This window comes from Scyliorhinus canicula, chromosome 3 (genome assembly GCF_902713615.1).
Source record: "Scyliorhinus canicula chromosome 3, sScyCan1.1, whole genome shotgun sequence".
Classification (NCBI taxonomy): Eukaryota; Metazoa; Chordata; class Chondrichthyes; order Carcharhiniformes; family Scyliorhinidae; genus Scyliorhinus; species Scyliorhinus canicula.
The window spans coordinates 136,480,249-136,502,850 of NC_052148.1; the positions used below are offsets into that span (position 1 = coordinate 136,480,249).

The following is a 22,602-nucleotide window of genomic DNA, read 5'->3' on the forward strand; positions in this document are numbered from 1 at the left end:
TTCCCAGCGACGCCGGCACACCCCTGCCGCAGGTTTACCAGCGACGACGGCGCACCCCTGCCGCAGGTTTCCCAGCGACGCCGGCACACCCCTGCCTCAGGTTTCCCAGCGACGCCGGCACACCCCTGCCGCAGGTTTCCCAGCGACGACGGCGCACCCCTGCCGCAGGTTTCCCAGCGATGCCGGCGCGCCCCTGCCGCAGGTTTCCCAGCGACGCCGGCACACCCCTGCCGCAGGTTTCCCAGCGACGCCGGCGCGCCCCTGCCGCAGGTTTCCCAGCGACGACGGCGCACCCCTGCCGCAGGTTTCCCAGCGACGACGGCGCGCCCCTGCCGCAGGTTTCCCAGCGACGCCGGCACACCCCTGCCGCAGGTTTCCCAGCGACGCCGGCACACCCCTGCCGCAGGTTTCCCAGCGACGCCGGCACACCCCTGCCGCAGGTTTCCCAGCGACGCCGGCGCACCCCTGCCGCAGGTTTCCCAGCGACGAGGGATGCATTCAACGGAGAACCCCATTGACAATGGCGGGACCAGCAGATGCTGCCCGGAGCCAATAGCAGGCTGCTTCCTGCTGCTGTGAAACACGCGGTGGGTGACGTGATAAATCCAATCCAATGGATTTTAATCAAAACAATCTTAGTTCAGCTTCAGGCCTTGATTTAGGAAGCTATTGGAGGAAGAGTTCTCCAAACAAAGTTAATTATATGTAAATACTGCACAGGCACAACCATTCTAGGTTCATGGAAGCCTAACTTCTACTCCTGGGTAAATTGTTCACTTCTACTGCACTTCATGGAGTTAGAGTCTGTCCTTATTTTGAAAACAATATAAAACCTAGACAGACTCGGTATTACAACTACAGGCCAAGGATGTCAATAAATATATATTAAAATATATAGATATAGATATATATATATATATATATTTTTTAAAATCTAAAAAAGGTCAGTACCACAGCTCTTAATATATGACAGCTCGCCGTGCCTACGGCAAGTTAAGGAAAGATAGATTTGTTTAACGGTTCAGAAACTGATAAATACCTTACAAACAACTTACCTTCGCCACCCAGCTGAACAATGGTGCCATTCCACAAGCTTTCTGTCTCGGAAATTGTGTTGTAAACATACACCTTTAGTTACATTGGACTAGAGATAAGTGTCCAGCTGCCTATCCTCTCAAACATACCAACACTAAAGTGCCTGTAGCCCACAAAGAAGTTTGCACAGATCCCAGCTTTCATTATGTGTGAGCTCATCAACCCGTCTCCCCGCCCTCGCCTTTCACAATCAGACTTTCAGTGGCCTTTTAAGCCGCACTTGGAGAGAGAATGTGCTTAGGCCCCGAGAGAACACACCCGCCCACATCCAGCAGCTCAACCAGTAAGAGCTCTCTGCACATTAGTCAGGAAGCTTGGAAATGTGGAAGTTCTTGCTTGGCAGCCTTGTGTAAATACATGACGGCATATGCAATTCAAAGAAGATTGCTGATAAATACTACTGCACTTTCAAACAGTACTGAGCGTCCTGTACCTGACCATCAGCCTGTAAAATACTTCCAAAGGAAGGCAAATTAAATCTTTGGTCTTATCTTCACAAAATACAGGGTGCGATCCACCTGAATGGGAACAAAGTCCCATAGTGTGTGCAATTAGCCAGATGTTACCTGGCGCTTGGAGCGCTGAGGAACACCACGTTATCGAGCGGGCATTCAGGTAGATCAGGGGCCTCAGTGGGGAATGCACGGCCGAGGCTGCGCTTCGCCCCGTTTTCTGTACTGAGGATATCCGCTCATCGGAACTCCAAGCTGCAGCGAGGGATTGGGACGCCATGTTTAAAAGGCGTCCCCAATCTCTCATCCCCAACCCGACGGAACCCCCGACTCTCCCCAAGCCCCAACCCGTCTATTAGGGGGTCCTAGGCACCCCCATGCACCCACGGAGGACATCCCTGGGCCTGTTCCCCAACGCTGGAAAAAAGCCAGCCTGACACCTTGGCACTGCCAGCCAAGCACCCTGGCAGTGCTCCTGCTAGCTGGCAGTGCCAGGCTGGCACATAGCTGGCACTGCCAGGGTGCCTGGGTGGCAGCAGCAGTGCCAGGGTGCCACCCTGTCCAGAGGGCAAACACCCTGGGGGCCTCCAATCCCCTGGGAGACTTCCACAAGTGCAGTTCCGTCTGGTCCCTGTTTGTAGAGACCAGCACTGAAAGGCGCTCGCCCGAGATCTCCGAGGCGAGGGGATTAGATCCCAATGCCTGGGTAGATCGCGCAAATGCATAGTGAGGCTACCTGCCTCACTCTAATGTGCAGATTTGCTAAAAAAAAGTGATCCCACTAACAATGGGCGGGAATCACATGACGATATCCCGCAAGGTTGCATTAGATCTCACGAGGCATGGCAAGGAAGGCGGGTAGATCACGGAAGAGGAATCAGCCAGCATCTACTAGACACGCTGCACTGCCTTTCAGAGTGTAACACACTGGGTAGATCTCGCCCATAGAAACACTTGGTTTTGACCGTCCAGGGCAACATACGTTACGCCTGAACTTGTGCATCTTATCAAATTGAGGGAACGTAGCATCCTGATTATTAGATCTCACCCTCAAAGGCTCCCCTTCAGGAGGGCAGTGAAGAGTTTCAGGTACCTGGGGGTGCAGGTGGCCAGGAGTTGGGAGGCTCTTCATAAGCTTAACTTCACCAGACTAGTGGAACAGATGGAGGAGGAATTTAAAAGGTGGGACATGGTGCCGCTATCGCTGGCGGGCAGAGTGCAATCCGTCAAAATGACGGTTCTCCCGAGGTTCCTGTTCCTCTTCCAGTGCTTGCCCATCTTTATCCCTAGGGCCTTTTTTAAAAGGGTGACCAGCAGCATCATGGGATTTGTTTGGGCGCATGGCACCCCGAGGGTGAAGAGGGTCTTCTTGGAGCGGAGTAGGGATGGGGGGGGGGGGGGCTGGCGTTGCCCAACCTCTCGGGGTACTACTGGGCGGCCAACGTGTCGATGGTGCGTAAGTGGGTGATGGAGGGGGAGGGGGCAGCATGGAAACGGATGGAGAGAGCGTCCTGTGGGGATACAAGCCTGGGGGCCCTGGTAACGGCGCCGTGGCCGCTCCCTCCCACGAGGTATACCACGAGTCCGGTGGTGGCGGCTACCCTCAAGATTTGGGGGCAGTGGAGGCGACATAGGGGAGAAGTTGGGGGCTCGATGGAGGCTCCGTTAAGGGGGAACCATAGGTTCGTCCCGGGGAACATGGATGGGGGATTTCGGGGATGGTATAGAGCGGGCATTAAACAGCTGAAGGACCTGTTTATCGACGGAAGGTTTGCGAGCCTGGGGGAGTTGGAGGAGAAATTTGGGCTCCCGCCGGGAAACATGTTTAGATATCTGCAGGTAAAGGCATTTGCTAGACGGCAGGTGGAGGGATTCCCTGCGCTCCCCGCGAAGGGTGTGAGTGACAGGGTGCTCTCGGGGGTCTGGGTCGGGGAGGGGAAGATATCCGATATCTACAAGCTTATGCAGGAGGTGGAAGAGGCGTCAGTAGAGGAGCTGAAAACGAAGTGGGAGGGGAAACTGGGGGAACAGATCGAAGACGGGACATGGGCTGATGCCCTGGAGAGGGTAAATTCTTCCTCCTCGTGTGCGCGGCTTAGCCTCATCCAATTCAAGGTGCTGCATAGAGCCCACATGACTGGGACGAGGATGAGTAGGTTCTTTGGGGGTGAAGATAGGTGTGCCAGGTGCTCGGGGAGTCCAGCGAACCATGCCCATATGTTCTGGGCATGCCCGGCATTGGAGGAGTTCTGGAAGGGGGTGGCGAGAACGGTGTCAAGGGTGGTGGGATCCAGGGTCAAGCCAGGATGGGGACTCGCGATCTTTGGGGTTGGGGTAGAGCCGGGAGTGCAGGAGGCGAAAGAGGCCGGTGTGCTGGCCTTTGTGTCCCTAGTAGCCCGGCGAAGGATTTTGCTACAATGGAAGGATGCGAGGCCCCCAAGCGTGGAGACCTGGATCAATGACATGGCGGGCTTCATTAAGCTTGAGAAGGTCAAATTCGCCCTGAGAGGATCGGTGCAAGGGTACTTTAAACGGTGGCAACCTTTCCTCGACTTTCTGGCTCAACGATAGGGTACTGGGACAGTAGCAGCAGCAACCCGGGGGGGTGGGGAGGAACGTTGATTATGTTGGCTTATTTTATTTAAATTTGATTTATCTAATTTTAATTTATGGTTAAGTTCTCTTGTTGGGGGGGGGGGGGGGGGAATGTGATACATGTGATGTTACGGTATGGGGGGAATTGTGGGTGTTATGGGGCTGTTAGTTGCATATTACTGCTTTTGGCTATACTTGTTGTTATATTTTCTGTAAAAAATTCCAATAAAAATTATTTAAAAAAAAAAAAGATCTCACCCTCAAAACAATTTGTATGCTTTTTAAAAAATTGCTAGAACATCTGTACTGCGATTTCTCTGGCCGGGGTTTGCCACTTCAGTCCCAAGTCCTGTGTCAGGGTAGAAGGTCAAAGTGACGCCCACTGCAGAGCATAGTGGGTAAACGCGCCGAATCTCGCAATGTCAAGATCAGTAATTATGAAATCAGCGGTTTGCTCCAATCAGGTTGTAGGGCGAGCAGGAAGTCACCCGTCTTGCCTTCATATCCAGATTTAAAAAGGCGCCCGAACATTCATTCATGCATCGCGCAAGACTCTGCAAGTCAGACATGTGGTCCAGGAAGTAGAGACTCAACTGCAGGGTGTGGACAGGCAGGCATCCTCTTTCCCAGAGATGGGAAGAGGCGCACATGTCTCACCACAACCGCCTGAGCGGAGGTCGCTAAGGTGGTCAATGTCACATCCTGACACAGGACGACTGCACTGCAATGCAAAAAGGACTTCTGTGCAGCTAGAATGAGTGAAACCTCTGCTTCCCATATTCACCTTACTGAATTTAGGTACTGGGACATGGGCATCAATGGCAAGGCCAGCATCTATGCTGCCCATGCATAAAAACTCTGATTTTTGGGTGCTGCCTCATAGCCCATTGTAGTCTGTGTGATCTGCTGGGAGGGATCTCTCACCCAGTCACAGTGAAGACACAGATTGTTTTTGGGGAGGCTATGAGTGTGTGGCTGGCGTACAGGGCAACTGGTGGGTGCTGTTGATGCCATGCTTCTGTTGTCCTTGTCCTTCTAGCTACTAGAGCCTGTGGGCCTACAGCAGAGGTGTGCAGTATAGGAGACAGTATAGGACCCATGCAGTCACTCATTCTCTCCTACTCCCATTACAGGTGCTGGTAGGACGAGACCGACACCAGACACAGTGCCTGAAAACCAGCCCCTGTAGACCTTGGAAGAGGACAAGGACAATGAATTCCCATCTCCATAGACATTTACTGCTCCCACCACTAGCCACACAACTCGGTTGTGTCATAGATCTAGTTTACTCTACCCCTCACACTCTGGTGGTAACCTGGACATGTGTTCACAATAAGTGGGAGCAGCAACAGCCAAGGTCTCTAATACTGCTGGGAAGAGGCCTATGTTGATGAGCACCTGGGAGTGGTCATGGACAAGATGCTGGAGATGCATTTTCCCTCCATTGCTTTTGAATACAGAGAAAATCTTTCCCTCGTCAGGATGCTTACGAGGGTTCCCCTTCAGTTGTCTAGTTGGCGTGACCATCAGTTCTGCCCACCCAATGACCCTCCTCCCAAACAGCGTTTGTTGAGTTGCTGATCAAGGGTGTGGATTCAGTGCTGTGCCTTAGCATCAGCATCAGGATAGTGTCCGTGAGCTTTCAGGCCATATTCAACATCTTCGATCTTCCTCCTGTAACCCATCCCTTCCCCCAACCCCCATCACCACGATCTTCACTCCCTCCTATTAACCTTCAGCCCATCATGTCACCCTTCAACTGCTTTCCCTTCTTAAATGTGCCCATATCTGCCCTCCCCTGATGACACCATACTATCCTTATCACACCTACCCCATGTGTACACCATAAACCGCTCAAACCAGCCTTTTACCCATCACAGATGCACCCTCATGCTCCCACCCTACCACACCCCACTGCCACCTCTAACAGTTACTGTGCATTTTCCCATTACCACTGCCCTCACAATATTTTTCCATCAACCCCACAGATCCCTGAGTTTAGAAGAGAGGAGATCTCATAGAAACTCAAAATTCTAACAGGATTAGACAGGGTAGATTCATAACGAATGTTCCTGATGGTGGGGGAGTCCCGACCTGGGGGTCATAGTTTGAGTATAAGGGGTAAATCTTTTAGGACTGAGATGAAGAGCAAGTTCTTCACCCAGAAAGTGGTGAATCTGTGGAATTCACTACCACAGAAAGTAGTTGAGGCCAAAATGTTGTATAATTTTAAAGTTAGATATAGCTCTTGGGGCTCAAGAGATATTGGGGGGGGGGGGGGGGGGGGGGGGTGGTAAAGGTTGGATTAGGGCATTGAATTTGATAATCAGCATGATCATAATGAATGGCGGAGAAGGCTCGAAGGGCTGAGCAGGGCCGGCTCAAGGCACCGGCAACTCGGGCAGTCGCCCGGGGCACCATGTGCTATGGGGCGCCAGAGACTCGGGTCCCGCGCATGCGCAGTTGGGCCGGCGCCAACCAGCGCATGCGCGGTGGCCGCACTCCCCCAGGGTGGCCGCACTCCCCCAGGGCGCCCCCCCCCCCCCGGTCCGCCCCCTCGGTCCGCTCCCCCCCCCCCCACCTCGGGTCCGCCCCCCCCCGCCCCGCCCCCCCCTCTCGGGTCCGCCCCCCCCCCGCCCCCGCTCAGTCCGCTCCCCCCCTCGGTCTACTCCCCCCCCCCCTCGGGTCCACTACCCCCCCCCCCCTCGGGTCCACCCCCCTCTCGGCCCCGCCCCCCCCTCTCGGCCCCGCCCCCCCCCAAGGGCGCCGAAGTTCAGCTTGCCCGGGGCGCCAGCAACCCTAGGGCCGGCGCTGGGGCTGAGTGGCCTACTCCTGCTATTTTCTATGTATGCTTCTATAGCGCAGTCATAGTTTAAGATATTGCTTACAATTGGTCAGAGGATACATTGTTTCATCCGATGCAATGCACAATACATTAGGATTATTAGCACAATGGATGTGTAGCGATGGAGTCAAAGTATATTTTAATACACAGTATTCTGGGAACTCCAACAATATATTCAGCTTGAATTGTATCCATACTTTCTATAGATACTGCAAAGCTGTGACCTTGATTATTTGTGTAGCTATGAATTCTAAGTCCCTTAGCAGACTGCAAGGATATTCAAGATTGCAGATAGGTAGGAGACAAGGATGGTGCTGACAACAAGAGAGGGTCAGGGATTGGTGGGGATGAAGGGGGTGCATTCTTTCTGGTTTGATAGTCCTAAGGTCCAGAAAATGGTGGGTCAGGAATAGATCTACAAAGGGGGCCTTTCATAAGAGAGTACTGTCTTGGGAATCTGGAAGTGGTGAGGGGTCTTTCTTGGAGCAGAGAGGAGATCAAGGGGAAAGAGCAAACAGTGATCCAGCGTACGCAAGATGATCCAGAGTCTCTTTTTGGGCAGGGGGCCTAATCTTTTGAGTCCTCAGGTAGGTGGTGGATTTGAAAACAGTGGCACCTATGAGCTGAGAGGATCAGAGCTAGAGTGAGTTACATTGAAAGAGTGATCTAGAAATAAAGAGAGTTAAAAAATAGAGGTTTAAGTCTGATAGACAAAAAAGGAACATGAGGAAATGCTACATTTGCAGGTAGCATGCACTGGAAAAGATTCCGTGAGGATTGTCTGTAATGCTGCACATGGGGGTTGAATGTTAAGCTGTTTCACGAAAGGTAAACATCACTGCTTTTTTAAAAACAAAACTTTTTATTTTAAGTGTCCCACTCGAGCAAAATGCTGGGCAGGTTTGAAAGGAATGTCTCGAGGTACTGGAGGCGTTGCAGTGGTGAGCGTTTATGGATTGTGGTGGCGACAAGAAAGGCTGAGCTCCCGTGTTTGAACAGTGCAGAGCTGCCCCAACTCAGGAGCAGGATTTCAGGATCCAAAAGGAAGAGTTACAATTGGTGTGGATTGAGGGAACTTGGGAGCATTAGAGTGTCCAATAACATGCCAGGATTGAAAACAGTCGTGGGGGTCCTTGTGTCTTTGGTGATCGATGGGTACATTAGCATCCGAGGTTGTACAAAGAGGAGGAAAGTAGGTAGTATTGCGGGAGCTAAATGTTCCTCTCTCTCCTGCCCCCAACTCTTTTGTTTCAGTTGAACTCTTTAATGTTGTTTCAATTCTTTATTCCCTCCTCTTCTGTACCAATTTTGTCCACTAGGTCTTCATTGCTGTGTTGCTCTGGAGTGAGCTTTATTGGCTGTCATTGAATTAATACTTTTTATTGCTATTTTTCTTCCTCGTTCACTTTGCTGAGGCCTTTCCTGCCTCTTTCAAAGTTTCCTGTCTAATATACTTGCTCACAACAACATCACTAAAATTAAGCATCAAGAAACTTTGCCCGAAATGGCAGGATAAAGAATGAAATGTGGACAGTATAGAAGATGAAAAGGCTCACTGAAGCTGTTGGCAACACAGTAGTGGGATTCTGAGAAATTTCGTTTTAAAGCCCTTGCACTGGCACCCAGGCTGCGCCTACTGACTTGGCGCAGTGCCATCCAAGCACCTTGGCAGTGCCAGGGTGGCAGTGGCAAGGTGCCCATGTTCCAGGGGGAAGGCCAGGGAGCCACCCTGCACTTGCCCTGACCACCCTGGGGTCTCTGGTGACCCGGGAGATCCCCCTAGTGCTGTTCCATCTGGCCCAAGTTTGTGTGGACCAGTACTGATCGGCGCCCGGCTGCAGCCTCGCCAGGGAGGCCGAAGAATCGAAGGAGGCCGTTGGATCCGCGCAGGTAGGTCGTGAGTAGGTTTACCGAGCGTCATTTGGTCACGCCCATTTGGGGCGGGCTTCCGACCCAGCATCTCGTGGGACTTCAGAGAATCCCGGGAGTGTCGCTGCAGGCCTTTCCTGCCATTACCTCCAAGTCACACACCTTGGAAATGTATCACCGTCCCTTCAAACACATGGAACCAAAATCCTGAAAGGTCCCACCTCATAGCATCATGAGGGTACTTACACCACATAAACTGCAACTGTTCCAGGCAACAGCTCACCACAACCTTCACTGAGGGAGAATTCAGAATGTCTAATTCACCTAACAGCACGTCTTTCGGGACTAATGCCCCCTCTGATTCTGTGGCCCGGTCCTCGGACAGGGTGGTGATGGAAAATCCGACACCAATACTGCAGAAGAAGAGCGCGCTGGGACACTTTCATGGACTACCGATAACCTTTTATGTTCAGTAGCCAACTGCTGCTCCCATAATGGGAGCCGTGTGGGCCGCTGGTATCCTTGGTTTTCTTTTGCACTGTATTTGATTTATGTGTGTCAGGGAGGGTAGGGGATTGTACGATGGATATCATTTCACTGCGGATTATCTTATTGTCAGTTGCAGCCTCTCCTGCCTCTGTGGCCTGGGAGTTGCTGGAAGACGCTGCCAGTGCTGGAGAGGGGGAGGAGGGTTTTGCGCTCTCTCCCTCCTCCGCTATGCTCCAGGTCAGTGAGACCTTCTGGAAGCTTGCTTATCAAGCAGCTTTCCACTGATGCACGGCTACAGTAGGGGCTGTGTGGGGTAGTGGGGGGGGGGGGTTGCGCTCACTCAGCAGCTGGTGGTATTGTAATCTTCTGTTTATTTGTCTCGATTAGGGCAGCACGGTAGCACAGTGGTTAGCAATGTTGTTTCACAGCACCAGGGATCCGGGTTCGATTCCCAGCTTGGGTCACTATCTGTGCGGAGTCTGCACGTTCTCCCTGTGTCTGCGTGGGTTTCCTCCGGTTTCCTCCCACAAGTCCCAAAAGACATGCTTGTTATGTAAATTTGGACATTCTGAATTCTCCCTCTGTGTATCCAGACAGGCGCCGGAGTGTGGCGACTAGGGGCTTTTCACAGTAACTTTATTGCAGTGTTAATGTAAGCCGACTTGTGAGGATAAAGATTATTATTATTATTTTTCTCTGGTGTGCACCTGGTGTCCTCATTGTATTCCTGCCTGTTTTGTGGTTTCTTTCGGTATAAAATATTCTGTATTTGGTTTTGTTTATAATGTGCCGGACCTGTTCTAGACTGAACAGTGCCTCCTTTGGATGGATGGAAATTTTTTATCTCTTTCCTCCACCGTCCTTTTCCGATAGGCTGCCTTTCTGCTGATGTCGGCCCAGGGGCTGAGTTCTGGGTACCAAGTGATTTGTGTCCTCACTGCATTGTCTTTTGTACTTTGATACTGTCAATAAACTAAAATATTTGCAGGTTGGGTTTGTTGCTGCTCCTGCTGGTGGCTGCAGATGCCTGAAGGCTGCTGTTGCTGTTTCCTTCCTTTTTTGTAGTCCGAAAGGAGGACATTTTTTTTTTTTTTAAAGATACCTGGGTCCTGGAATACTGGGCTCAAGGGGACATACGAGTCCAGAGGCAATCAGTTTGAAGCAAGAAGACGCTGCGGAACCTGTTGCGTGACATTGATCCAAATGAGCCACTTGCTAACACCATTGAAAAAATGCTTTTGTGCAGTGGTCTTCAAAAGTTTTTTCCGGGGACCCATTTTTACCAACCGGCCAACCTTCGGGACCCAACCCCACCGACCTTCGCAACCCACGCCGGCCGACCTGCGCGACCCACCATTTTCTATTACCTTGTTTGCTGCTGACAAAAATGGAGGAAATGGTTTTGGGTCCCTTTGGCCCTCGTACACGCTCCTCCAATGGAACCTGTTGGATGAAGGTGAAGCCTTCCGGTGTCGGAAAGTATGGAGTCTCCATCTGTCCAAAGTTCTGCATTTTTTTCCTGTAAACTTTTGTCAAATAAACGTCCCCCCCGAACATGTAAAACAAATAAAATAAAATGAGTAAAATAAATGAAAAAAATAAAAATTAAATGAATAAAAACCACTACAGAACTTGTGAAACAAAAAGCTGCAACCGTTTTAAAAAATAGCAGCCGCACTGCGCATGCGTGCCCGATTATCGAGCGCGCAATGCGGCCGCTATTTTTTTAACATGTTCGCGGAATGCGCATGCGCACCGATCATCGTGCGTGCATGAGCAATGCGGCCTCTATTTTATTTATTTATTTATTTTTTAATTTAGCGTATCCAATTATTTTTTTCCAATTAAGGGGCAATTTAGCGTGGCCAACCCACCTAACCTGCACATCTTTTGGGTTGTGGGGGTGAAACCCACGCAGGCACGGGGAGAATGTGCAAACTCCACACAGACAGTGACCCAGGGCCGGGATTCGAACTTGGGTCCTCAGCGCCGTAAGCAGCAATGCTAACCACCGTACCACCGTGCTGCCCGTTCTATTTATTTTAACATGTTCGCAGAATGCACATGTGCGCCGATTATCATGCGCAATGCGGCCGTTATTTTTTTGAACATGTTCACGGAATGCGCATGCGCGCCAATCATTATGCGCGCATGCGCAATGCGGCCGATTTTTTTTTTTTTTAAACATGTTCTCGGCCCCTTGCAGCCAGTGTTATTAAAAGCCGGCTGCTGCTCAGGGATTTTCTCTATCGGGAGCGCCGCGGACAACGGCTCCGCGACCCACCCACGGGTCGCGCCCCCGACTTTGAAGAACACTGCTTTTGTGGATTGCTGACGCTCTCGTTGCTGACGTAGTGAGTGCTGCATGTAACTGGCACCTGACCGCGGGTTAAACGCGCTGGAAGTCAAGGATGTTCAACTGCACTATGGGTGGCATGGTAGCACAGTGGGTAGCACTGCCTGCTGCCCTGGAGATGTGCTAGTGTCAGGAGGAGGGGGGAGGGGGGATTCGTAGAACTGGAGAACACCATCACTCCTTGGTGACAGGCCCTCAGTTGGCCTCCAGCCCTTCCTCCTTCCTGACTGTGCCCGTTGAGCCCTGGAGGTCTCCAAGGGATGGAGGGAGGGGCAGCTGGAGTGAACTCCAGAGGCCTCTGAGTCATCTTGCTCTGCCAGTCCTGGCGGCTCCCCATTTTATGCACCATGGTGTTGACACCCTCAGCCATGGTCCTCAGTGACTGGGCCATGCTCCGGAGAGCTTATGCAATGTCCACCTGCGTCTGGGACACGTCCCTCAGTGACTGGGACATAATGTCAAGGCCCTCATTCATGGTCATCACAGACTGAGCCATGCCTTGGGCAATGTCACTCAAGACGCTGACATCGTGCTCCAGGTTTTCCACTGGGGTTGCCACCCTAGCAGTGTTGGCCTCAGTGCCACGTATCATCGGCATCATCTCAGGCACTCCTAGCCTTTGGGTCTCCTCCAATTGGCTACGCACACACTCCAATGGTACCTGTTGGATAAAAGATAAGCCTTCCGGTGTCGGGAAGTATGGAGTCTCCATCTGCCAAAGTTCTGCATTTTTTTCCTGTAAAATTTTATCAAATAAACCCCTCCCCCGAACTTGTAAAAAAATAAAATAAAATGAGTAAAATAAATGATAAAAAAATGAATAAACCCCTCGTATGTCCCCTCCTGAATCTCTAGGCTGCACTCTACCATCTCTGGGATAATTATATCCAGAGGCTCGGCATCTGACTGGGACCCAGCTTAGTCTTGGGGTCCAGCAGACCTCCGACTGCTGTCTCCCTCAGATGTTCTAGCCTCCACCTGATGTGCCTCAGCAACTGTGTGGTGCACACTATATTGTGCCCCAGAAACCTGTCCACTAATGTTGCCCACCAAGGTGCGTGTCTCTGCGCTGGTAGAGGGTGCGGGTGATAGCTGTGATGATTCAATGGTGGCCTCCACAGCGTTCTCCTTCAAAGTGGTCTCTTGGGTGGCAGAGGGGGCGTATGACTCCAGATAGTCTGGCCCCATCAGATGGGAGATCGTGCAAGAGAATGGACATGTGGTCAGTGAGAGGGAAGGAATGTTTTATCCGACATGAACAACTCACTTGAGACAGGTCATCTTGGTGAAGGGGCAGTGGACCCTCACCTCTGTGGTGCAGGCTAACCTCGGTGTTGGTGACCTCTCTCCTCAGTCAACCTCGAGATTTCCAGCGCCTGTTGCTCATATAGGGCGAGACTCGAATCTCTCGTGCTCCCTCTCTCCCAACATGCTTGATGGGTATGGGGTCAATAGCAGGTGCATGTGAGGGCACCGCACCACACATGAAGGGGCTGTGCTGGTGGGTGCCAGGGGGCGCTGAGGAATAAGCACGAAGGTCAGATGCAGGGAGGGTATGAGGTGTCAACTAGTGATTTGTAGGTGGGAGGTTGGGGTGGTTGGAACTGATGCCAGGAGGTCTTTAGTCGTCTTTCTACATTGTACAGTGGTCCTCCTTGTTGTGCTGCCTGCACTGACAGCCTGCCACTGATTCCCAGGCAGTACTGGTAACCCTGCTGCTGATCCTCCAACCACCTTGGGGGAACATGACATCCTGTCTCGCAACCACAGCATTGGCCAGGTCCTCCAAGCGAGGAGCAGGTCTTCATGCTGCCATGCTTGTGTGTTGATTGGGAGTGAGCGGCGAGGGAGCGTTGAAAAGCAGCTCCCCCTTGTTCATGGCGAGACGCTGAGGTGCAAGTCTGACCAATCAGATGGTGAGACAGTCAATAACAGCGAGAAGCACATGGGGTCTCAATTCCGGCACTATGTGCCGTTAAATATGGGTCTCAATCTTGCCAACGCGGCTGTCGAGAAACACCCCGACAATCGTGCCCAAAGTGACACTCGGAGATTTAAATCACGCCCATTATTAAAATATCTTCTGTCAATTTGTTAAGTGATTTGTCAGTTTGCTGAACGCGTCTGCAGAAATAAATTACAGGATCTGGTAAATAGAATTGATTGAAGCTAGGAAGAAAATCAAATGTTCAATGCAATCACATTTTTAATTTGAATGATTGACGTGACTTTAACATAAGCAGATACTCATCAGCAAATTCTGGTTCCGTTTTACAATATGTCGACTGCAAGTTCTCCTGTCAGCAAGAAATTAAGTCACCGTCTGTCACAGCAAAAGCTATTACAAAAAATTATCAACTTCAAAACAAACAACAAGCTAATTGCAAATCTGTACCTTGTTAATTTATGTAAATATGGCCACACAAGAATCTTATCCCTCAAGATAACAGTCGTTTTCTTGCTGACCACAGAGGGCACGATCACTCAGCATCATGGAGAAAGGTCTTAAATTGCAAACGGAGAACATTTTCCACTGATATAGATAACAAGCGCAAGCAGCTGGCTAGATGGCTGTGGTGTGGTTTAGAATTAGGCAAACAGAACAGGCTCAATTCCCATTCTAGCTGGGCCCTAACCGAGAGCATATGGCATGAAAACCATTTGATAATAATAATCTTTATTATCACAAGTAGGCTTACAAAACACTGCAATGAAATTACTGTGAAAAGCCCCTAGTTGCCACATTCTGGCGCCTGTTCGGGTACACAGAGGGAGAATTAAGTACGTCCAATTCACCTAACAGCACATTTTTCGGGACTTGTGGGAGAAAACCGGAGCACCCGGAGGAAACCCACACAGACACGGGGAGAACGTGCAGACGTGCAGACTCCGCACAGACAGTGACCCAAGCCGGGAATTGAACCTGGGACCCTGAAGCTGTGAGGCAACTGTGCTAACCACTGAGCTGCCGTGCTGCCCTAGGATGAAGCCTTCATTTGTGATGAAGCATCGGTAGACAAAAGCCAATGACCTGCCTTTGGGCAGGGCTCTCAAAAGAATTTAAGTTTTTTTTAAACTTGGGGCTAGTCAAACATCAAATATGAAGTTAAAATGTAGACAATCAATCTGAACTTTATCTCTCCAAATTCATGTTCTTTTCTTCAAAATAAAAAAGGAGAATTAAAAATGGAGGTTAAAATTTACAACTTAGATTAAGTGCAGCTGACGTCAGGAACGCACCCGCTAATATTTTTTTTTTTAAAAGCTGTTATGGTCTGAATCTGCTTTCAGAGAAAGGAAAGAGTTATTTCAAGAATTTTCCCTGATAAGAATCTCAGTTGCAATCATTCAACAGGGAGATATTTTAGGAAACAGTTGCTTTGGGAGAGGGTGGGAAAAAGGCAGCAATCCCCACTGAGAATGTGTTCACTTTAATACTTGCGAGACTTCTGTCCCAGCCTAGAACTGGAGAAAGATGAGTGAAGAATAACTATTTGTGCTTTTGTATTTCTACAATATATTAGTTAAAATTTCACATCCTCTCAGAGGCTAATTTCAAACCTGGTAACCGGTTACCAATCCTGATTAAATCAGAAACACGATTAACAGCGTGGGTGGGCTGCTAAATCTGGTCATGGGTACGTTCTATTTTTTTTTAAATTTAGAGTACCCAATTCATTTTTCCAATTAATGGGCAATTTAGCGTGGCCAATCCACCTAGCTTGCACATTTTCGGGTTGTGGGGGCGAAACCCACGCAAACACGGGGAGAAAATACAAACTCTACACGGACAGTGACCCAGAGCCGGGATCAAACCTGGGACCTTGGCGCCGTGAGGCCACAGTACTAACCCACTGTGCCACCGTGCTGCCTACTACGTTCTATTTTTAACCTACCACAAATATAAGCATCTCCAACTTCATATTTATTGTGAAAGCTGATTTTCAATCTTACACGAAAGAACATGCTATAGGGGTTTCTGATATTAAAGGACGGGGTAGGATGACAGGAGGAAGAGTTTATGAGCAGAATCTAACAGGCGGAACCGGTACGGTTTTTCAGCTTTGTTTTAAATATTCAAGAGTAACATACACATTTATTCAACTTTCACCGAAAAGCTACTTCGCTTGCAGATAAGCATAAAAATAGGGATTTTTCGGGAAGTGCTCCTGTATGACCTGAAAATGATCCGAGTCCTCACAATGCAGATTATTCTTAACTCTCTCAGAGATGGTCTCTTAGCTTTGCAAACAATTGCTTCAAAGTGGTGACCCATTGGGAACGAACACTTAATGCGGCCTTGCCAGCACAACTTACCTCCCACGGCCAAATTAATTTCAGTCGATGGTTTGGATTGAGTGGGCCAATAACCATGGCTGTAGTTGTGCGAGGAGGGTCTTAAACAAGGAGGGAGCACGGGGGAATGGCAAGTTTCAGGGAGAGATGCTAACGGTGGAGGGACGGGTAGTGGGGGTGAAGCAGTAGTAAAATTCGTGGAGCACAAAGTAACATACAACCCAGTAAGATACGAGTTGGATGGATGAGGCAATGGAGGTGTTTCAAACCAAGAATGATACTTTTAAAGACAGTATTTGCGGTATCGAAGCCAGCAAACAAAAGGTGATGGGTGAATTTGACATGATGCAGTTTTAAACACAGGCAATAGAATTCTGGATGAGCTCAAGTTTATGGAGAGTGAATAATGAGAGGTGAGCCAGGAGGACATTGCAATGAGTTAAATAAGACCATAAGAAATTGGAACAGGAGTAGGCCATTCGGCTCCTTTAGCCTGCTCCACCATTCAATGGGATCAGGAGTGTGGAGATGACAAAAGCTTGGATATGGGTTGCAGCAGCAGAGGGTGGGAGTGAAAAGAGGAGGAAACTCAGCTTGGGGTGAAAGAGAACTCCAAGGTTCTGAACATACTGGTTCAGCCTGAGACATTGACCAGAGAAAGTGCTGGAATTGGTAGTAAGGCAGGAGAGGTATGGCACGGGCTGAAAGACTGCCTGTCTTCCCAATGTGTGATTGGAGTCAAGTGCTCATCCAGTACTGAATGTTGGCCAAGCAAACAGAGAGGCGGTGGAGCGTCAGGAGAGGAGTTGGTGAGGAAGAGGTGCGTCTGCAGTACGACCATGAAATAACGCTGTCATTAAGGGGCAGCATGTAGATGAGGAATAGGACGAGACCAAAGTTACATTTTTGGGAAACTTCAGAAGTAAGAGTTTAGGAAGTAAAACAAAAATTTATTGCAACAGGCTGAATAGATAAAGGTAGGACTGTGCGAGGGCAATCCCAGTCAGATGTTTGATGAATGAGAGGCATTGGATTGGATTTGTTTATTGTCACGTGTACCGAGGTACAATGAAAATTATTTTTCTGCGAGCAGCTCAACAGATCATTAAGTACATGGGAAGAAAATGGAATAAAAGAAAATACATAATAGGGCAACACAAGGTATACAATGTGTCAAAGAGAGAGGTTAGTAATAATGTTAGTCTTGGAATTAAATTTTAAAAGATTAGAACGAGTATAAGTGAAGTAAAATGTGGATCTGTTGGGAAGAGCTCGCAGAGAGTCGCCTTGCTTTAAGAAGGTTGCTTCCTTTTTTGCTCTCCTAATAATGGTTATTTTTTATATTCCAGCAAATTCCTCTTGAGTACAGTGACGGGCAGCGTTGACCCAGCACAGTGACGGGCAGTGTTGACCCAGCACAGTGACGGGCAGTGTTGACCCAGCACAGTGACGGGCAGTGTTGACCCAGCACAGTGACGGGCAGCGTTGACCCAGCACAGTGACGGGCGGCGTTGACCCAGCACAGTGACGGGTGGCGTTGACCCAGCACAGTGACGGGCGGCGTTGACCCAGCACAGTGACGGGCGGTGTTGCCCCAGCACAGTGACGGGCAGCGTTGACCCAGCACAGTGACGGGCGGCGTTGACCCAGCACAGTGACGGGCAGCGTTGACCCAGCACAGTGATGGGCGGTGTTGACCCAGCACAGTGACGGGCGGCGTTGACCCAGCACAGTGACGGGCGGAGTTGACCCAGCACAGTGACGGGCGGCGTTGACCCAGCGCAGTGACGGGCGGCATTGACCCAGCACAGTGACGGGCAGCGTTGACCCAGCACAGTGACGACCCAGCACAATGACGGGCGGCGTTGACCCAGCGCAGTGACGGGCAGCGTTGACCCAGCGCAGTGACGGGCAGCGTTGACCCAGCACAGTGACGGGCGGCGTTGACCCAGCACAGTGACGGGCAGCGTTGACCCAGCACAGTGACGGGCGGCGTTGACCCAGCACAGTGACGGGCGGCGTTGACCCAGCACAGTGACGGGCGGAGTTGACCCAGCACAGTGACGGGTGGTGTTGACCCAGTACAGTGATGGGCGGCGTTGACCCAGCACAGTGACGGGCGGCGTTGACCCAGCACAGTGACGGGAGGTGTTGACCCAGCACAGTGACGGGCGGCGTTGACCCAGCGCAGTGTTGACCCAGCGCAGTGACGGGCGGCGTTAACCCAGCACAGTGACGGGCGGCGTTGACCCAGCGCAGTGTTGACCCAGCGCAGTGACGGGAGGTGTTGACCCAGTACAGTGACGGGCGGCGTTGACCCAGCACAGTGACGGGCGGCGTTGACCCAGCGCAGTGTTGACCCAGCACAGTGACGGGCGGCGTTGACCCAGCACAGTGACGGGCGGCGTTAACCCAGCACAGTGACGGGCGGCGTTGACCCAGCACAGTGACGGGCAGTGTTGACCCAGCACAGTGACGGGCGGCGTTGACCCAGCACAGTGACGGGCAGTGTTGACCCAGCACAGTGACGGGCGGCGTTGACCCAGCACAGTGACGGGCGGCGTTGACCCAGCGCAGTGACGGGCGGCGTTGACCCAGCACAGTGATGGGCGGCGTTGACCCAGCACAGTGATGGGCGGTGTTGACCCAGCACAGTGACGGGCGGTGTTGACCCAGCGCAGTGACGGGAGGTGTTGACCCAGCACAGTGACGGGCAGTGTTGACCCAGCACAGTGACGGGCAGCGTTGACCCAGCGCAGTGACGGGCAGCGTTGCCCCAGCACAGTGACGGGCGGTGTTGACCCAGCACAGTGACGGGCGGTGTTGACCCAGCACAGTGACGGGCGGTGTTGACCCAGCACAGTGACGGGCAGTGTTGACCCAGCACAGTGACGGGCGGCGTTGACCCAGCACAGTGACGGGCGGTGTTGACCCAGCACAGTGACGGGCGGCATTGACCCAGCACAGTGACGGGCGGTGTTGACCCAGCACAGTGACGGGCGGCGTTGACCCAGCACAGTGACGGGCGGTGTTGACCCAGCACAGTGACGGGCGGGGTTGACCCAGCGCAGTGACGGGCGGCATTGACCCAGCACAGTGACGGGCGGCGTTGACCCAGCACAGTGACGGGCGGCGTTGACCCAGCACAGTGACGGGCAGTGTTGACCCAGCGCAGTGTTGACCCAGCACAGTGACGGGCGGTGTTGACCCAGCGCAGTGACGGGCGGCGTTAACCCAGTACAGTGACGGGCGGTGTTGACCCAGCACAGTGACGGGCGGCGTTGACCCAGCACAGTGACGGGCAGTGTTGACCCAGCGCAGTGTTGACCCAGCACAGTGACGGGCGGTGTTGACCCAGCACAGTGACGGGCGGCGTTGACCCAGCACAGTGACGGGCGGCGTTGACCCAGCACAGTGACGGGCGGCGTTGACCCAGCACAGTGACGGGCAGCGTTGACCCAGCACAGTGACGACCCAGCACAGTGACGGGCGGTGTTGACCCAGCACAGTGACGGGCGGCGTTGACCCAGCACAGTGACGGGCAGCGTTGACCCAGCACAGTGACGGGCGGCGTTGACCCAGCACAGTGACGACCCAGCACAGTGACGGGCAGCGTTGACCCAGCACAGTGACGACCCAGCACAGTGACGGGCGGCGTTGACCCAGCACAGTGACGGGCGGTGTTGACCCAGCACAGTGATGGGCGGTGTTGACCCAGCACAGTGACGACCCAGCACAATGACGGGCGGTATTGACCCAGCACAATGACGGGCAGTGTTGACCCAGCACAGTGACGGGCAGTGTTGACCCAGCACAGTGACGGGCGGTGTTGACCCAGCACAGTGATGGGTGGCGTTGACCCAGCACAATGACGGGCGGTATTGACCCAGCACAATGACGGGCAGTGTTGACCCAGCACAGTGACGGGCGGTGTTGACCCAGCACAGTGACGGGCGGCGTTGACCCAGCACAGTGACGGGCGGCGTTGACCCAGCACAGTGACGGGCGGTATTGACCCAGCACAGTGACGGGCAGTGTTGACCCAGCACAGTGACGGGCAGTGTTGACCCAGCACAGTGACGGGCAGCGTTGACCCAGCACAGTGACGGGCGGCGTTGACCCAGCACAGTGACGGGCAGTGTTGACCCAGCACAGTGACGGGTGGCGTTGACCCAGCACAGTGACGGGCGGCGTTGACCCAGCACAGTGACGGGCGGCGTTGACCCAGCACAGTGACGGGCGGAGTTGACCCAGCACAGTGACGGGCGGCGTTGACCCAGCGCAGTGACGGGCGGCATTGACCCAGCACAGTGACGGGCAGCGTTGACCCAGCACAGTGACGACCCAGCACAATGACGGGCGGCGTTGACCCAGCGCAGTGACGGGCAGCGTTGACCCAGCGCAGTGACGGGCAGCGTTGACCCAGCACAGTGACGGGCGGCGTTGACCCAGCACAGTGACGGGCAGCGTTGACCCAGCACAGTGACGGGCGGCGTTGACCCAGCACAGTGACGGGCGGCGTTGACCCAGCACAGTGACGGGCGGTGTTGACCCAGCACAGTGACGGGTGGTGTTGACCCAGTACAGTGACGGGTGGTGTTGACCCAGCACAGTGACGGGCGGTGTTGACCCAGCACAGTGACGGGTGGTGTTGACCCAGTACAGTGACGGGTGGTGTTGACCCAGCACAGTGACGGGCAGTGTTGACCCAGCACAGTGACGGGCGGCGTTGACCCAGCACAGTGATGGGCGGCGTTGACCCAGCACAGTGACGGGCGGCGTTGACCCAGCACAGTGACGGGAGGTGTTGACCCAGCACAGTGACGGGCGGCGTTGACCCAGCGCAGTGTTGACCCAGCACAGTGACGGGCGGCGTTAACCCAGCACAGTGACGGGCGGCGTTAACCCAGCACAGTGACGGGCGGCGTTGACCCAGCGCAGTGTTGACCCAGCACAGTGACGGGCGGCGTTGACCCAGCACAGTGACGGGCGGCGTTGACCCAGCGCAGTGACGGGCAGTGTTGACCCAGCACAGTGACGGGCGGCGTTGACCCAGCACAGTGACGGGCGGCGTTGACCCAGCACAGTGACGGGCAGCGTTGACCCAGCACAGTGACGGGCGGTGTTGCCCCAGCACAGTGTTGCCCCAGTACAGTGACGGGCGGCGTTGACCCAGCACAGTGACGGGCAGTGTTGACCCAGCACAGTGACGGGCGGCGTTGACCCAGCACAATGACGGGCGGTATTGACCCAGCACAATGACGGGCAGTGTTGACCCAGCACAGTGACGGGCAGTGTTGACCCAGCACAGTGACGGGCGGTGTTGACCCAGCACAGTGACGGGCGGCGTTGACCCAGCACAGTGACGGGCGGTATTGACCCAGCACAGTGACGGGCAGTGTTGACCCAGCACAGTGACGGGCAGTGTTGACCCAGCACAGTGACGGGCAGCGTTGACCCAGCACAGTGACGGGCGGCGTTGACCCAGCACAGTGACGGGTGGCGTTGACCCAGCACAGTGACGGGCGGCGTTGACCCAGCACAGTGACGGGCGGTGTTGCCCCAGCACAGTGACGGGCGGCGTTGACCCAGCACAGTGACGGGCGGCGTTGACCCAGCACAGTGACGGGCGGCGTTGACCCAGCACAGTGACGGGCGGAGTTGACCCAGCACAGTGACGGGCGGCGTTGACCCAGCGCAGTGACGGGCGGCATTGACCCAGCACAGTGACGGGCAGCGTTGACCCAGCACAGTGACGACCCAGCACAATGACGGGCGGCGTTGACCCAGCGCAGTGACGGGCAGCGTTGACCCAGCGCAGTGACGGGCGGCGTTGACCCAGCACAGTGACGGGCGGCGTTGACCCAGCACAGTGACGGGCAGCGTTGACCCAGCACAGTGACGGGCGGCGTTGACCCAGCACAGTGACGGGCGGCGTTGACCCAGCACAGTGACGGGCGGTGTTGACCCAGCACAGTGACGGGTGGTGTTGACCCAGTACAGTGACGGGTGGTGTTGACCCAGCACAGTGACGGGCGGTGTTGACCCAGCACAGTGACGGGTGGTGTTGACCCAGTACAGTGACGGGTGGTGTTGACCCAGCACAGTGACGGGCAGTGTTGACCCAGCACAGTGACGGGCGGCGTTGACCCAGTACAGTGATGGGCGGCGTTAACCCAGCACAGTGACGGGCGGCGTTAACCCAGCACAGTGACGGGCGGCGTTGACCCAGCGCAGTGTTGACCCAGCACAGTGACGGGCGGCGTTGACCCAGCACAGTGACGGGCAGTGTTGACCCAGCACAGTGACGGGCGGCGTTGACCCAGCACAGTGACGGGCGGCGTTGACCCAGCACAGTGACGGGCAGCGTTGACCCAGCACAGTGACGGGCGGTGTTGCCCCAGCACAGTGTTGCCCCAGTACAGTGACGGGCGGCGTTGACCCAGCACAGTGACGGGCAGTGTTGACCCAGCACAGTGACGGGCGGCGTTGACCCAGCACAGTGACGGGCAGTGTTGACCCAGCACAGTGACGGGCGGCGTTGACCCAGCACAGTGATGGGCGGTGTTGACCCAGCGCAGTGACGGGCAGCGTTGACCCAGCGC

General features: G+C 53.4%; 1 protein-coding gene across 6 annotated transcripts in view; it reads right to left on the reverse strand.

Annotated features, from left to right (window-relative positions):
* tbc1d1 (TBC1 (tre-2/USP6, BUB2, cdc16) domain family, member 1) overlaps positions 1-22,602 on the reverse strand; it is a 352,836-nt gene that overhangs the window by 217,374 nt on the left and 112,860 nt on the right. The window contains exon 1 of one of the 6 annotated variants that reach the window (XM_038791427.1): positions 1,056-1,296. The exons of the other annotated variants lie outside the window; for them this stretch is intronic. Within the exon in view, the coding sequence (XP_038647355.1) occupies positions 1,056-1,124 (69 nt within the window). The 5' untranslated portion in view covers positions 1,125-1,296. Of the gene's footprint in view, positions 1-1,055; positions 1,297-22,602 lie in introns of those variants that run through there. 6 annotated transcript variants of the gene reach the window in all.